General features: G+C 46.4%; 3 protein-coding genes across 3 annotated transcripts; 2 read left to right on the top strand and 1 right to left on the bottom strand.

The window, feature by feature from the left end:
• Positions 1-1,178: 1,178 nt before the first annotated feature.
• On the top strand, positions 1,179-5,485 carry LOC131268826 (NPC intracellular cholesterol transporter 1 homolog 1b). The gene is made up of 6 exons (XM_058271105.1): positions 1,179-2,199; positions 2,302-2,519; positions 2,589-4,129; positions 4,223-4,335; positions 4,401-4,966; positions 5,036-5,485. The coding sequence occupies exons 1-6, from the start codon at positions 1,179-1,181 to the stop codon at positions 5,483-5,485; spliced, it is 3,909 nt and encodes a 1,302-aa protein (XP_058127088.1).
• A 173-nt stretch (positions 5,486-5,658) lies between these two features.
• LOC131269443 (uncharacterized) lies at positions 5,659-6,204 on the bottom strand. Its single transcript, XM_058271798.1, has 2 exons — positions 5,915-6,204; positions 5,659-5,827 (listed from the first exon to the last, which is right to left on the bottom strand). The coding sequence occupies exons 1-2, from the start codon at positions 6,202-6,204 to the stop codon at positions 5,659-5,661; spliced, it is 459 nt and encodes a 152-aa protein (XP_058127781.1).
• A 2,912-nt stretch (positions 6,205-9,116) lies between these two features.
• On the top strand, positions 9,117-11,185 carry LOC131269126 (protein scarlet). The gene is made up of 4 exons (XM_058271451.1): positions 9,117-9,198; positions 9,399-10,270; positions 10,347-10,917; positions 11,002-11,185. Exons 1-4 carry the CDS (start codon positions 9,132-9,134, stop codon positions 11,172-11,174), a joined length of 1,683 nt encoding a protein of 560 aa, XP_058127434.1. The 5' UTR covers positions 9,117-9,131; the 3' UTR covers positions 11,175-11,185.
• The last annotated feature ends 5,118 nt before the right edge of the window (positions 11,186-16,303 follow it).

The raw sequence follows: 16,303 nt of genomic DNA, 5'->3' as shown, positions 1-16,303 counted from the left end.
CAATTGTGTTATTGAAATAACTCCTCCTTTTATTACGGGTTTGAAATCAAATGGATGTTCGTGCAATTTAACCGACGAAGCTTGGGTAATAAAACCAATGTGGATCGATAAGGAGTTGCACGACGTGTTGAGATTGTTGATGATTGATTTCGAATGATTATTGATTACGATTATTTAAAAAATGTCTGTTCTAAAATCTCTTTGCCGCATCCGGTAAGCCGAACACCGGGCGAAATGAATGGACTTGGCGATTAGATACCCCCAATCGCCTACACGGCAGGTGCTTGAATAATACCCGCCCCATTGGTTAATCTCAACACCGATGACGCTGATGATTACAATGTTATTTCGTTACAATGGCTTGAGCTACCGAGAAAGTTGCCGTTCCACGAGGTTTGTGCTAATCAGGAATTTCCAAACTACACACCGTATGACACCAATATAGCCGCGAACGATGGCAGGGTGACCGAACAGTACTGTATTAATAGAGTAGATATCAAATCATTAATATGGTAGAGCTGTAGTATATATCGATGCCATAGCGATGACCCTAAACGGTGACAAGGCAGGTTTATTTCTCGCTTCTCTCTTGTTATTTTCTGTTCAACTAACAAACAATGTATAAAGTAAGCTGCTTTTGAATCGTCTGAAGAGTCATCAACACTCATCGATAGATAGGAATGAAGGAAATTCAAAGTGATGCGAAGCGAGTTACACGTCAAGTGCATAAAACTGAGCCGATTGTCGAACACCTGGTCAGCTGAAGCAGTCTAACGACCGGTAATCACCGTTGAAGTAGATTGAGTCTATCTTATCAGAAAACACTTCTTTATCAACAGCTTCCCATGACCAAAACGCTAATTAGTCAATCGGCCAAATCTACCAGATAGTCTCTGATGACCTGAATATAACGTATCGACACATCCATGGTAATGCTCGGTTCTGGGTGCAGTCACTTGTTATCCGCCGTTTCGTCCGAACGAGCCATTGCGTTGGCGGTCATCAATCAACTTTGAAAGCGGCAGTTTAGTGGATTCAAATGCGATTTCTATAATGCATTTATAGTGCTTCCAGTATACCTTAACCATAAGTTGATAAATTGAGCAGTGAATGTGAAAACGGTCAATTTTGAGTTCGCATTTAGAGGGTTTGGAGCTCCACGGAGAGCTATACTTAAAATGTCCCGTGACAGAAGTGCAAAGTGTATGGAAAAAAGGAAATGTTCCACATGGACGTCTACCGGAAATGGATTCAAACTGGTTCCGTTGTCCCTACTGTTGCTGATTTTGATATCTCTGACCCCATGTCGAGGTGAGGATGAATATCACTGCGTAATGTACGACATTTGCAGAGAGCAAGGCATACACAAACAAAATTGTCCAACGGATAAGGCCCCAGAGCCACTACAAGATGCAGCTGCTATAGCGACCATGCGAAAAAGGTGTAAGTGGATGTTTCCGACAGATGATACACCTGTCTGTTGTGCACCCTCGCAAGTGATCGAGATGGATAAGAACTTCCAACAGGCGGAAGGTCTGTTCAGTCGCTGCTCGACCTGCCTACAGAACATGCTGTACAGTATATGCAGCCTCGCATGCCACCCAGAGCAGAGTCGGTTCATGACGGCCTTTAACGACTCTTCAGATACTTATGTCGAAAGGGTCGAGTACCGCATCGACGAACAGCACGTGGAGGATGTGTATGATTCATGTAAGGGCATTGTGCTGCCTTCGAGCGGAAAATACGCGATGGATGTGGGATGTGGCTTTTGGGAAGCAACCGGATGTACACCACAGCGTTGGTTCAATTATATGGGAGCCGCTGATAATGACTTTGTGCCGTTTGAAATAAACTATGTGTACCTGAATGAACCAGAGCCACGGTTCTCTCAAGAAGTGAAACACTGCAACGAGGCATACGAAGACTCGTACCCCTGCTCGTGTGTCGATTGCGACGAAAGTTGCCCTAGCAGTGACCCCCCGCAAGCTGAAGATCCTGGCTTCACCGTTGGGGACTTGAATGGTGTTACTTTCACCGTGGCGGTAGTGATAGGGGGTGTGGGCTTGATCTGCATTACATATTCACTGCTCAATCCAAGACGAGGGCGAAGACAACCTATGCCGGATTTTCCGAAAACATTAGGTGGCTTTCCAGGAGTCAATCAGTTTCTGGTTATGTTCTTCAAGCGCTGGGGAACATGTAAGTGTTGGACGTCTATCAACCGTCAGCAACAACCTGATACCGAGCACTGAGCAATTCTATCAATCTTTTTTTACTCGTCACATATCGGATGATTCACAGTTTGTGCGCGGAATCCGGTGCTCGTACTTGCCATCTGTTCGTGGATAATCGGTGGCTTAGCATTCGGCATACAGTATCTCATCATCACTACCGACCCGGTGGAGTTGTGGGCCGCTCCCGACAGCCGATCGCGTCAGGAGAAAGATTACTTCGATCAGCGCTTTTCGCCGTTCTATCGCACAGAGCAGATTTTTATAAAGCCAAAGAAACAGGACTTCGTAAGTAATTCCGAGGTGGACTGAATTGTGGTTCAACTCGCACCTTAAACATAACATTGATTTCCACAGTTCATTCATCCGACGGCTCAAGGAAACCTTACGTTTGGACCAGCCTACGACCGCGAGTTCCTTTTAGAAGTTTTTCAACTGCAGCAGACGATTGAGCAGCTCGGCCAATCGGAAGGTCGCGGGCTGGAGCGCATCTGCTACGCCCCGATGACGGCAGTCGGAGCGCAGACGATTTTGTCAGAGTGCACGGTGCAAAGCGTGTTTGGTTACTTCAAAAATAACCTGGCCAGCTTCAACAGCAGCGGTACCGATCCGCAAGGATACGTGGTGAACTATCTGGACAAAATCAACGGTTGTACCCGCAACGCTTATTTACCATCGTGTTTCGGCACATACGGAGGCCCGATCGAGCCTGGTGTTGCTGTTGGTGGCTTTCCACATCCCCCGCCGGGTGAAAACCCTGACTTCAGGCTCGCCTCCGCTGTGATCCTAACTTTTCTGGTAGAAAACAAGGCTAACAAAGATGATCTGGGGCCAGCACTAGAGTGGGAGAAACGATTTGTAGACTTTCTTAGAGAGTTCGAGCACCCGATGATGGATATCGCTTACAGTGCAGAACGTTCGATCGAGGACGGCATCGACGAGATGTCGGAAGCGGAGATGTACACTGTTATCATAAGTTACGTGGTGATGTTCATCTACATCGCAATATCCTTGGGAAAAATACGAGGATTCCGTAATTTCTTCAAAGGTTCTCGCATTATACTCGCCATCGGTGGCATTGCCGTTGTGCTAGCTTCCGTCGCATGCAGTCTCGGTTTCTTCGGTTACCTCGAGTTGGCAACAACTATGCTCACCATTGAGGTTATTCCTTTCTTGGTGCTAGCAGTCGGTGTTGACAATATTTTCATGCTAGTACATGCATTCAATCGGCTGGATCGCAACCAAACGCCCGACACGGCTGAGGCTATCGGCGAAGCTCTTGGACAAATCGGTCCTTCAATCCTGCTCACGTCGGCAAGCGAATGTTGCTGCTTTGCGATCGGGGCCCTTTCACCGATGCCAGCTGTTAATACGTTTGCCTGGTACGCGACTGTCGCCTTGTTCGCAGATTTTGTGCTACAGATCACGGCATTCGTTGCCCTGATGGCGCTGGACGAAAAACGTGTCGAAAGTGGTCGTCTGGATCTGCTGTGCTGCATACGCTCGACCAAGAACCTGGAAGGGAGCGATCTCCCTGAAGACCACAGTTGGTTGGAGCGTTTCGTCAAGCGATTTTACGTCCCTCTAATCATGCGCTACCGCGTGCGTTTGTGTGTGCTTGCACTGTTTCTCGTATGGGGTTCGCTGTCCCTAATGGTCGTGCCGAACATTGAGCCTGGGCTCGATCAAGAGCTCTCCATGGCAGAGGACTCCCACGTCGTCAAGTACTTCCGCTTCATGGCGGAACTATTCTGGATGGGACCACCAGTTTACTTTGTCCTGAAACCCGGTCTCAACTATACGGCTGTGTCGCATCAGAACTTCGTATGCGGTGGCATTCTGTGCAATGACGATTCAATACAAACTAAGCTCTACCAAGCCTCACTCTACCCGGAAACGTAAGTAGTCTGGTACGATGTGGGAGGTCATTTACAAAGCTGAAATTCATAACCAGAATCATTTGTTCGCACATTCACTTGTGTACATTGCAGCACTCACATCGCTCGGCCTGCATCGTCCTGGCTAGACGACTATATCGATTGGTTATCGATAGATTCGTGCTGCAAATACAACCCTACCGACAACTCTTTTTGTCCTAGTAATTGTAAGTATGCAATGCAAAGGCGCATGTAACTGAACTTGAACTACCGTGCATGTATTACTTTTCAGTCTTTGGCTGTCCGTCGTGTCCGCGGGAGTACGATGAGACAGGCATCAGACCTACGGTGGGCCAGTTTGAACGCTTCATGGAGTTCTTTTTGTCCGACCTACCCGACGAAAACTGCGCCAAGGCAGGTCGTGCCGCATACTCCCGTGCGCTTAATTTTGTGCGCGACAACGATGGCAACCTTAACGTGCAGGATTCGTACTTTATGAGCTATCACACAACGGCCGTTACGTCGCGACAGTTTTACACTGCGCTGGAGCAAGCTCGTCTTATTGCAGACGATATACAACAGATGCTGGATGAGCGCCAGGCAAACGTGGAAATTTTCCCTTACAGCGTTTTCTACGTTTTCTACGAGCAATATCTTACCATCTGGCCGGACGCAATTCAGTCGCTGGGGTTGTCACTAGCAGCCGTCTTTGTCGTTACATTCCTCATAACAGGCCTTGATGTCCTCTCGGCACTTGTTGTCATTAGCATGGTGTTCCTGATCGTACTGAACATGATGGGCCTCATGTGGCTCTGGAATATCACGCTCAACGCCATCTCACTCGTAAATCTCGTTATGGTATGCTGAACCCCGCTTCTCTTCTTCGACTATTACTCGATTGTTTTCCTTTCTCATGTTTAACCACAGAGCGTCGGAATTGGCGTGGAGTTCATCTCGCACATCGTGCGCACGTACCGCCACACGCATGGAACCCGCATCGAACGCGCATCGGAGGCTATGGTACGCACCGGTAGCTCAGTATTTTCCGGCATCACGCTAACCAAGTTCGCCGGCATCATCGTGCTGGCGTTTGCAAAGTCGCAAATCTTCCAAATTTTCTACTTCCGCATGTACCTGTGCATCGTGCTGGTCGGCGCAGCCCACGGACTAATTCTGCTTCCGGTTTTGCTAACCTTCATCGGACCACCACCACCCCACGATGCCCTGGTGAATGCTCAGGATGATGTCCGAAAAGAAAAGCTAGCTACAGCAGGTACCGAAAACGGCAACTACGAGCCATCGGGAGAAAAGTCGGATCAACAGATGCCTAGTAGCTACAAGACAGATACTGCACTAACAAATGGGTTCGGTGATTAACACAAATGCAAGCCACGCTGGTCGGAAGTATAGCTGACCCTTTATTTGCTATATGCTGTATTTACTATGAACTAACAACAAAGGCATGATTACACATGGACAATAAATTAAAAAACGACGCAAAACTACGTGGAGCTGTGGCTCAAAATTGTAGTGAATCTCTCCAGTCGCAACTAAGATGTCAGTTTGAACGGGACACCGGTGAAGCGTGGACGCTGCGTGATACGGTCCGCATTGATCTTTTCACCCACTATCGTGATTTGTGAGCGTTTCTTCGGATGGTACAGCAGGTGAATGTCGCGCCCTTCGTAGCGATAAAACGGCTGGAAGTACCAGCCGTAGCTGTTTATGGAAACGGATGGTTTCAAGCCCGGTTAAACATGGCGGTTCCTTCTTCGCTCAAATGTAGCACCGTACGGAATTACTCACCATTGGCTTTCAGTAATAGGCTCAGGGTAACGCTCTTGAGGCCCTTCGGCGATCGTTTTCTCAATGAGCGCACAGTAGCGGTCGAAGTTAGCCAACCCGCTGCGCCCAGCCGTGGTCGAGTCGTACTTCGACCAGAACTTGATCGCTATCGGCACGCGCTTTAAGTTGGGCAGAAAGCTATCGTACAGCCGAATGTATCGATTCTGGCGATTTATAAGCTCCTTCTCGAACGCGTAAGAAACAGTTGCGGGTGGACGCGGCGGGCTGTACTCGCCTTTCAGCATAGCCATCTTAGCGCAAAACCTGTGTTCTAGCGTGAGAGCGGGAATACTGTGGGACAGCTTACACAGATTCCAAAACGAGCAAAGTAATTTCGAGCAGCACACTGGTTAAACTAAATCCCTATCCGAACCACCTCAAGAAAGCAGAACCAAACGACTAAACCGATCGGACCTATCTGTTAGGTCCCAAAACCCTCGCCAGCTAGAGGTACCTCCCAGCGCTCGTACATTCCTGCACTCTTGCGGCACTTCATTACCTTCGTCCTTACCGGCGGAGATTTAGACCTGCTTCGTGGTATGGTTTATATACTATGAGCTTTTCGTAAAAAAAAGAAGGGTTATGGGTTCCCTACACACCACCACCGCTTCAGCACACTCATTCATAATCAACACGCCTGCGGGAGCGGGAAGATGGCGAACAGGTACCATTGAAATGATGATATCCAAAAACGCGGAACCTTGTGGTGGAAACCTAATAATAGTTTCGCGACTACGAATGCCACAACTAATGACAGTGACTGGGTGCTGGTATTAGTAGTAATAATAAAAAGAAAAAGCGAAATAATAATAACCATGATGATGATGATGATAATAATCGTTACCAAACATCGTGACCTAGGCGCAAGGAAGAAATCAAGGAGCATGACAACGGTAGCAGGGTTAAAGCAAAAAAAAAAAAGAAATGATACTCAGCAAATCTAAGGTAAGGTTAGCGCGACCCATATACTAACCTTTTTCCTCATCCCACCATCTTGCACTAGAGTGCCAATAAAATGTTTGGAAAGTATTCCGGTTCTGTTTGCTTATGCCTTCCATGCACTGACCCGTCTCAACGGCATTCTCGTTCGGTTGACTATCATTCTTTACCAAAGACGTTTTATTCTAAAACATGCCAGCGCTGAGTAAAGTTCCTGAATTTTGTTCCCCACTGTCAGGAGCGGAAGTGATGGGAGGGGTACGTTTCAACCAACCCCCACCAAACCCCACCGAACGCCACCCTCTTTCCTCCACCGTTGTTCAGAATTTATATTTTCCTGCTTTCTTTTTTCTGTTATGTTTTTCCATTGAACGAAGTTGCGGTATTCTGCCTTCCAGGCCTGTCTTCGTTTTGTGTCGCGAACGGGAAAATCTTCGGCTAGCCTATTAACTGTTAGCATCATGGCCATATAAAGCCGTTCGGGCAACCTTGGCTGTGGGTCTAAAACTCTACAGCACAAGAAAACTTGCGGGCGTTTAAACTTAGGGTCCGGAGAGGACCTTCGTGCGCCGATGGTATTTGTTCAATGTTTGACTTTCGTAATCAACCACCAAGTGTCAAGGCTGCTGAACGTCGGCAATTCGTCGGCCGACGGTTTGGTTGGCAAATTAACCGTCAATAATATACATCGGCCGGCGAAGTTTACGACTTGAGTTCCAAATTCCATCTGCTCGGTTGTATTTCACCCACCTGTCACAATCAATTCCGTACCGTGTTGAACATCCTCGTCTAGCCATCCGGTCGAAGCGAAGTAGTTCATGTGCACCCCCCCCCCCCCCCCCCCCCCCCCGCGCTTATATCAACTATCCATCAACAAAACAGTCGTTACTTCTAGCAGCAATTATCTAAGGGTCCATCAACATATCAAAAAATCAACATGTTCTTCGGTAAGCGAAGCCCTTAACCACCCTTCCCCGGGCTTTGTAGAGTAATAAATACCCATGCTGCAAGTCTCAAAGTTATCTTTGCGGGATATAGAGAAATTATTAGTTCTGGACATTTACAGAACTAAATCCCCAATTATGACAAACATAACAGAATGCATCTCTTAGGTAGTTCTCGAAACATGAGCGGGAAAAATGTAAAACTGATCCGGCTATCGGTAGAATATGTGCCTCTCACGCATTGTCGCCCTACATTGAAGGTTAATAAACCCAACGCCGGTTGGTAGGGAAAAAATGAATTAGGTTCAAAACGTTCGCCTCGCCAACTTCGCTCAAAGCAAAACCATCATCAAAGGGCTGCTACACATGGCGACTACAGGTGAAACTTTGCGCCTGGGAGTTCAGGCCAGCGCCACGCGCTGCCTTATCGTCACTAGCTATGCGCTCTGGCTATATAGAATTACGTGGAGCACAGATGTAGTTCCCTGCGCCTTCCACACCGACTCATGGCCGGAATCCTTACGCTGGGCGTTGAGAAACCATTGAAAAAGAAACCGCAGCGCGGCGACAGTCGGGATGTTAACGTTGAGGTGCATTTTTTGGTATTGATTTCCCGCGTACAGTATACGGTTGGTTTGAATTTTTTTTCTCCCCACTTTCAGCTCCGCTTCTCACCGCACTATTCCCCTTCATTCCACGCCGAGGCCCTTTAATGTGTTTCAGGTAGCGTCGATGCCGGCAGTTTGCGCTAGCGGAAGCCCTATCAGTTTGAATTGGATCGTGCAGTAGAACGCATCGGGTGTAGAGAGCGCTGATACCGTCGGTACGATGCGTTTCGGTTTGTCCGCTTTGGTGAACTATTAGTGACAAAGATACAACCGTTCGGTAGGAATGTTGTTGGTTGTCCAAGTAAGCAAGTGAGCTCTTGGCTATGGTACACCGCAGTTTGGGAGTGACGCGAGAGCAAACAACCTTCGCCAACGGCAGCTCTACAATCACCGGCAAACAACAACAATTGCAATCAACAGCACGCTTCGAGTGATCGGTCCATCAACTCATCGGTCCGCTGCATGTCATCGCCACTAGCTGGCAGCAATCGCTGCTACCAATTCTCGTTGCGCAGCTACAGCCAATGGTCGCCCACCGAGCAGGGGGCCACGCTGGTTTGGCGCAACCTGTGCGTTTACGGCACCTCCACATCCGGTTCCGGAGCCGGGCGGCGCGGCAATCCTGCAATCAAATGCATCATCAACAACGTGAGCGGTGCGGTCACGCCCGGGACGCTGATAGCGCTGATGGGCGCAAGCGGAGCCGGCAAAAGTACGCTAATGGCCGCCCTCGCCTACCGCACGCAACGTAAGTGTTTAGCCACAGTGTACGCACTTTTAAAACTTCACGCGGAATCGAGTTTCCGTCAGCGGAAACCTTACCAGTGACCAGCGCCGAGCGCTCTTATGAAACCATTTAGCAAGATTTAGGTGTTGATTGCCTGTACGTTTGCCCTTTCTTTTCGTTTCGCCTCTATCCGGTTTCTTAATGACGTCCATATCTTGACGTCACAGGTACCGCCATCCAAGGAGACATCCTAGTCAATGGCCATCCGATTGGACCGTACATGTACCGGCTTAGCGGTTTCGTCCACCAGGACGACCTGTTCGTTGGCTCGCTGACGGTGCACGAGCACCTGTACTTCATGGCCAAGCTGAAGCTCAATCCGCACGTCACCCACCAGGCCATCAAGCAGATGATACAGGACATACTCGAACGGATCGGACTGGCCAGGTGCAGCCAGACGCGGATAGGCGAGGATGGGGACGGTAAAATGCTCTCCGGTGGAGAGAAGAAGCGGCTCGCCTTCGCCACGGAACTGCTAACCAAACCTACCATACTGTTCTGCGACGAGCCAACGACGGGACTGGACTCTTTCAGTGCGCAGGCGCTAGTTTCAACCCTGCAGCAGCTGGCCAAGCGTGGCACCGCCGTTATTTGCACCATTCACCAGCCCTCCAGCCAGCTCTTCTCGATGTTCGACCAGGTGATGCTGCTTACCGAGGGTCGCGTAGCGTACGCTGGTAAGCCGAACGATGCGCTACAGTTTTTCTCCCAACACGGCTACACCTGCCCGGCCAACTACAACCCGGCAGAGTTTTTGATCAGCGTACTGGCGACGGCCCCAGGCTTCGAGAAGTCGTCCCAGCGCGCTGCTCATCGACTGTGCGATCTGTTTGCGGTCAGCGAAGCCGCCAGCCAGCGCGACGTGCTCATCAACCTGGAGGTGCATATGGCCGAGAGCGGCAAGTTTTGCATCACCAACGAGCAAAACCGATACGGACGCTCGCACTGGTTCCACACAACCCTGTGGCTTACATACCGCTCGTTTCTGACCGTCGTGCGCGACCCAACTGTACAATATTTGCGGCTATTGCAGAAGATTGTAAGTCCCCAACTCTTGGAGTGAATCTTTTACGAGCACATATTGATTCAAACTATGGTTTCCTCCCTTGCAACAGGCTATAGCGTTCATGGCGGGACTTTGCTTTTCCGGTGCAATAGACACAACGCAGCTCGGCGTGCAAGCCGTGCAGGGCATGCTCTTCATCCTCATATCGGAAAACACCTTTACACCAATGTACTCAGTGCTGTCCGTGTTTCCCTCGACCTTTCCGCTGTTCATGCGCGAAACCAAGAATGGGCTCTACCGCACGTCGCAGTACTATGTCGCAAACGCAGTCGCCATGCTACCGGGGCTCATACTGGAGCCATTGGTGTTTGTCCTCATCGCGTACTGGTTGGCCGAGCTGCGCCCAACGCTGTATGCCTTCCTGGTGACTGCGCTGTCTATCGTGCTGGTGATGAACATTTCCACTGCCTGCGGATGTTTCTTCTCCGCCGCCTTCAACTCGTTGCCACGAGCGATGGCCTATCTCGTACCGTTCGATTACATACTCATGATCACATCGGGTGTCTTCATCCATCTGAGCGCGATGCCACTTGCCATCCGTTGGTTACCATACATCTCCTGGATGATGTACGCCAACGAGGCGATGTCCATTGTACAATGGGATGGGGTGGCGAATCTGAGTGAGTGCTACTGAATAAGAACGAATGTTGCTTGTATTCCAAAATGCATCTAATCATATTGTTTTGCTTTCTACATACTTTCAGCCTGTTCCGCCGAGAACCTAGAACTGCCTTGTCTGAAATCAGGCACTGAGGTCCTAGAGCACTACAGCTTCGATGCTGCACACTTATGGGCAGATTTTTGTGCAATGATTTTACTCTACTTTTGCTTCCACGTGCTGGGATACGTATTTCTTCGGCGCAAAACTAAATGTTAGGCAATGGACGGATAGGTGTGCAATCTTAAACCCCTTTTTGGTTATTATTGGAGAAAAAACAAACATCAGTGTACTCATTTTGCCTGTTCTAGCGATGGGCGAAATATCTATTGCAACTAAGTAAAGAAACTCAATCAATTCGTGAGACTTTGTTACTATTAAGGACTCCAACAGTGAAATCCGAACACAACCAGGACACACATTTACGGCGAAACATTACGTACGCACGATTTCACGAATACGTTTAAAAATGATGGATAATAAAATAAAAAATACAAAATGCATCCGAAATGTATATTTTGGAGCTAGGTGCCCCGTCCTACAACGAAGGGAACGAAAATATTTGTCGTTTATGAGCATATTTCCTATGCCATATTTTTGTTAATTAAAATTCACGATTTAGTTTTTAGTCGGTGGTTGTTCGGTGTAGAACAATATTTTTAAAAAACAAATGTAGTAAATGTAACTAGAAGGAAATGACCAGGCAAGTATGGATACTCCCTAAAATGTTTAAAACCCGAAAACTATACGCATTCGTTTTTCTGCCAAAAACGGACGCACTAACGCGTGGAACGCAGAGTTACTTGCTCGAAGCCAGGCGTGTCGTCTAGCGCGTGCCGAAAGTGATCTAATAGATGTCAGTTTGATTGATTGTAGATAACATTCGGAACGCGGACGCCTACGGCGCTTAATGATATCACGAACGGCACGGTTGGGCCCGGTTCCGATTTTCTGACAGCAAGATTTCTACGATTATTTTCCTAAATCGGGTGACAGTAATATTGTTCGTCTAATAAGGTTATTAAAGACTAAAGTCACGCTGACACAACCATCCAATCAAAAGTTATTTGAAGACAAAACTACAAAAACTACCCGGGTAGGCTGTTGAACGGATGACAGTTGTAAGGGTCAATTGGAATGGTGCAACCTGTGGAAATCCGTTTCAACCTTAGTTTAATATCACGCAGAAGTGCAGTGCGCAATTACAAATATACTCGTACATAACTAACATATGCATTACCAAATTTTAATTGATTTCAAGTAAATACTCTCATATCCAAACAATTTCTTATTGTACCTGGTCCGTGGTTTTATTTAGCAACCTGACCCCTTTCGAGAAGTGTGTGCCGACCCCTGCTTTAGGCCACCAGCTTTTACCGACGCTTCAGCAAAACAATGCCCATCTGTTTTTTTTCAGTTCATCAGTTTTCCAGGCCATAGAGCGAAACGTTTAAACTACTTCGATGGTATAAAGTATAAAGTATCTGTTTGAAAAGAGTACGCGGTCTGTAAACATTATTTCTTTATATTCTTGACATTATTAATAGTGCATTAAAACTTTTAAATAGGATCTTCCTGAGCGATAATGTAATTTAATTTCCTTTCCTGGATTTGAAATAGCACGAAAATTACTGCTATACGTAACAACGAGAATAGTTATGCAGTAAAATAAAATAATTATATTTAACCTAACAGGGATGAAGAAGAAGCACACTATACTTCCAAGAAGTTTAAAATCGTCCGATTGAATATTTTCCAGAACATACCAGAATACTAGGTCGTTTGTATCCATTTTAAAAAGTGCATTTTTCATTAAAAATTTTGTTGTTTAATGAATTAATCAAGCCTTTTTTAAACTCACGGAATGAATTGGCAGCAATCAATTCAGACACAAGTGTCGCCATGACCCAATTATAGTCTTGTCACAAGTGTCGCCGAAATCGAAAGAAACCGCATATTAAAAGTATTGTTTCAAAACTTCTACAGCTTTACAAACCAGATCTCAATGTATGTGTATCGTGTATTTTCATGTTATAGAATATTACACCATGGAGATGGCCACGCATTCAACCAACTTAAGAGCATATCACTCCTAGTGTTGCTCAACTCCCTGTTTCCAGATTCATCATTAATTGCCTTTTTGAAAACCCCAATCCTTTCTTTTACTCACTGGTTGTTCACCGGTTTTGTGAAACATGTTGGCAATACACTTTAGGCTTGGACAGTGCAAGTAAAAAAGATGTTTTATTCAAGGTGACATGTAATTACAAAACTTTAAGCTGGTTTTGCAAATCGATGCACAATGTACGATATTGTCATTGTACTCACAAAAAATGATATGATTGGAGGTTTCTTGAAAGTAAAAAACACAGAGTAAAGACAATTTAAGGGTGAAGAAAATGACTTTCTGTGTGTGCGTTCATGGCCCACTGTGCGCTGGTGACACCGAGCAGCGAAGTTTTAGATTGTAAGAAAATATTTAAAGTATTTTAACAAAGAAACATCAAAAGCAATAGCAAAAGTAACCTTCTTCAAACTCGTTCCTTTGCTCAGATGAGCGTGAACGACTGCGGGCAAGCATAAGCATAGAGGGAAGCGAACGGAATTCCGCGGTTTGGCATGGGGTGAAAAGCTATGAGGCGAGAGAGAAAAGAATGTTTTGGAGAGTTTGTTGGTATCGGGCCCCGGCAAAGCGAACATCAATTTAAAATGTACGTGGCATTCTCATATCATTCATTTAATTTTATCTCAACGTTTCGTATCCGCCACCGTACATTCCTTCATGTGCAATGCTTCCTTTTATCCACTTCCACTCGTTAACCATTTTAGAACCTTCCCTTCATTTTGCTGTTTTTGAAAGGAATGTCATGGTTTGTTTCTTCCAAGCCGTTTTTCCGTTTATTTTCTTATTTTTGCTCTTCCTTCTCCTTCCCTCCCTCATTCCTTCTCATTCTCTCTGTCTCTGACAAAGCTTTTTCCCTTCCCACGGTGTGACGTTATTGGCGGAGAAATCTTCACAATCTGCATTCTTCTTTGCTTCTAGATGTTTTTCTTCCTCCCCAGTACATTCCACCCCGCGATCCCGCATACCCCACTGGTCGCCTGGCGGCCTTTTTATCGTTATATTCATTTTGTATTTCGTATCTATCCCGTGCATGTAACATCCAAGGCAAAGCCTCAGCATAGATCCAGCATAATCGATTGTAGTGCGGAAGATCAAAGAAACGGAGCGACAAACCGGGCAAACGATCAGGCAAGTTAAACTAAACGTAACCCCTTACCGATCGGAGGCTCTCGACAGTGTCGTTACAGAAAAGTGTATCATCGCGCATGCGAAGCTCATTTAAGCTCATTTGACTTCGGAATATCCGGAAGAACTATATTGGAGACGCACAAACCACCTATATGAGTGGTTTTCAATCTATACTGTCCATTTTAGAAGCAAGAGGCGTCTACTACAGAACGAATTTGGAGGATGGATAAGTGTGCCTCTCATTTCTTCCGAAGCTGGTGGTAGTTTTGCTTTATGTAAGATAGAGATTTACAACGCTTTCAGGTATCTAGAGTTTTTTGTACCAGGAGGACAAAAGTTTACTGGCCCTCATCAAAACATTGACCATCGCCTATCATAACAGGTTTCACCAAATATTGCACTCGGCACTTTAATTGATTTGCTTTTCCAATTAATGATATCGGCCACATGTTCCTTATCAACAAACAGGTGCATGTTGTTTAGTAACATCGATAAGACAGTGTACCAAGGGCGAAGGTTTGAAAACGGATGAGTACGTTGGAGATGCACGTCATCAATCGCCATGGAATCGGAACCGAAGCTTGCTAAAACAGACCATGTCCATGCGGCAAGATATAGCCCGACGAGGATAGGACCATTTCGACCGGAATGCGTCTGCGAAAAGAGTACCTCCGCAGTGGGGTGGGATCATTATTTGGTGGTGGGAAGCAGGGGCCCGGAAAATGGTAGAAAAATTCGATCCCCGGCTGCTTCCAGCGAGACCGACGCTGTTTTTGGAATGTGTGAGCAATGTGGAAGACACGGGGATATTCCGTCCCGTCGTAAGAACCAGGCTAGTTTGGAACCGAACGGTGCAAGATAAATATACGCTGCTCATACTAACTCTGATGGTGAACGGTTAGGGGGGAGGATACGGGGAGGGGAGGGGCATCCCGAAAGATGGCTTCGTTACTGCCTCGACTCCATCTTTAACTCAAGTTCGGTCTCCTTGTGGCGTTGGGACATTGGGACCAAGAAGACACCATGAAATGATGGAATGAGTCAAAAGTGAAGAGGATGATAGGTACGCACTGCAGCTGGCCTCACGAAATTCCTCACATACATACTCTTGGCTCCACCACTAGGGGATGTACATAGCCAAGAAAAGCAACACTGCTCACTGTATCAACTCCAGAGGGAATAAGCACGACGCTAGCACGACGCATGCTGCTGCAGCACTTGTAGTATCTGAGATCCTTTGTGAAAAGCCCAGGTTTTGGTGCGTCCAGGTAATATGGCGACGATCGGTAACTGTATTTTGAAGTATGTAATTCTCAAATTAGTCTAAATTTAACTCTTCGTGTGAGGCGATTCGTAACCAGACAACAGAAATAACCAACTGTTTCAACTGACAACAGAAAATTTAAATGTGATGTACTGTTTTACCCCGCACTTACTTTAACCAAAATACTTGTTAAGCAGCAGAAGGAGTTATCAGAGTTGCTGTAGCTGGTATGTTTATATTTTTGTCAAAAGAAAACATGACTCGAGCATAATTTGTTTTTGTTATAACAGCAAATCTTCGTTGCTCTTCCGATATGAATTATCAAATGACGTTAATGAAAAAAAAAAATCATTGCACAACCCATTCATAGATAGAGTGAAGTGGCTTCCTCAAGCGTTCGTGAGTCCACAGTAAACATCAACAATCAAGAGATGAAGTGAAATTTCCCACGACGCATCGGGAGTGCGCATGTTCATTCTAGTAATGCTTCTCCCCGGATAAACAATAGCCCTAACTTATAAGTATCTTGTTCAACTAGACCTTTCTCTAGCATTCATGATCCAACCGAAAACGGCATGAACACCCCAACCATGCTAATCATAGCTTTCGGGCCGCGAGGTGCTATCAGCACACACAACAGTTGTTTCCTCCGGGTGAAGATGCAGTAGACAACTTCACATCCTTGTCAATAAACTTATGAAACTGTTTCAGTTAGCAAGAGAGGTTAGAGTATTGGTACCGGAAGTAAGAAGTTCACGGTAAAGGCCCTTGATTTAGCCGTATGAAAACATGAAAGTTATAGTGAACAAGTTAACAATACGTTTGGTATAT

Source organism: Anopheles coustani, chromosome X (genome assembly GCF_943734705.1).
Source record: "Anopheles coustani chromosome X, idAnoCousDA_361_x.2, whole genome shotgun sequence".
NCBI lineage: Eukaryota > Metazoa > Arthropoda > Insecta > Diptera > Culicidae > Anopheles > Anopheles coustani.
Note: the sequence above shows the minus strand (reverse complement) of the source record. Positions and strands in the feature narration are given on the sequence as shown.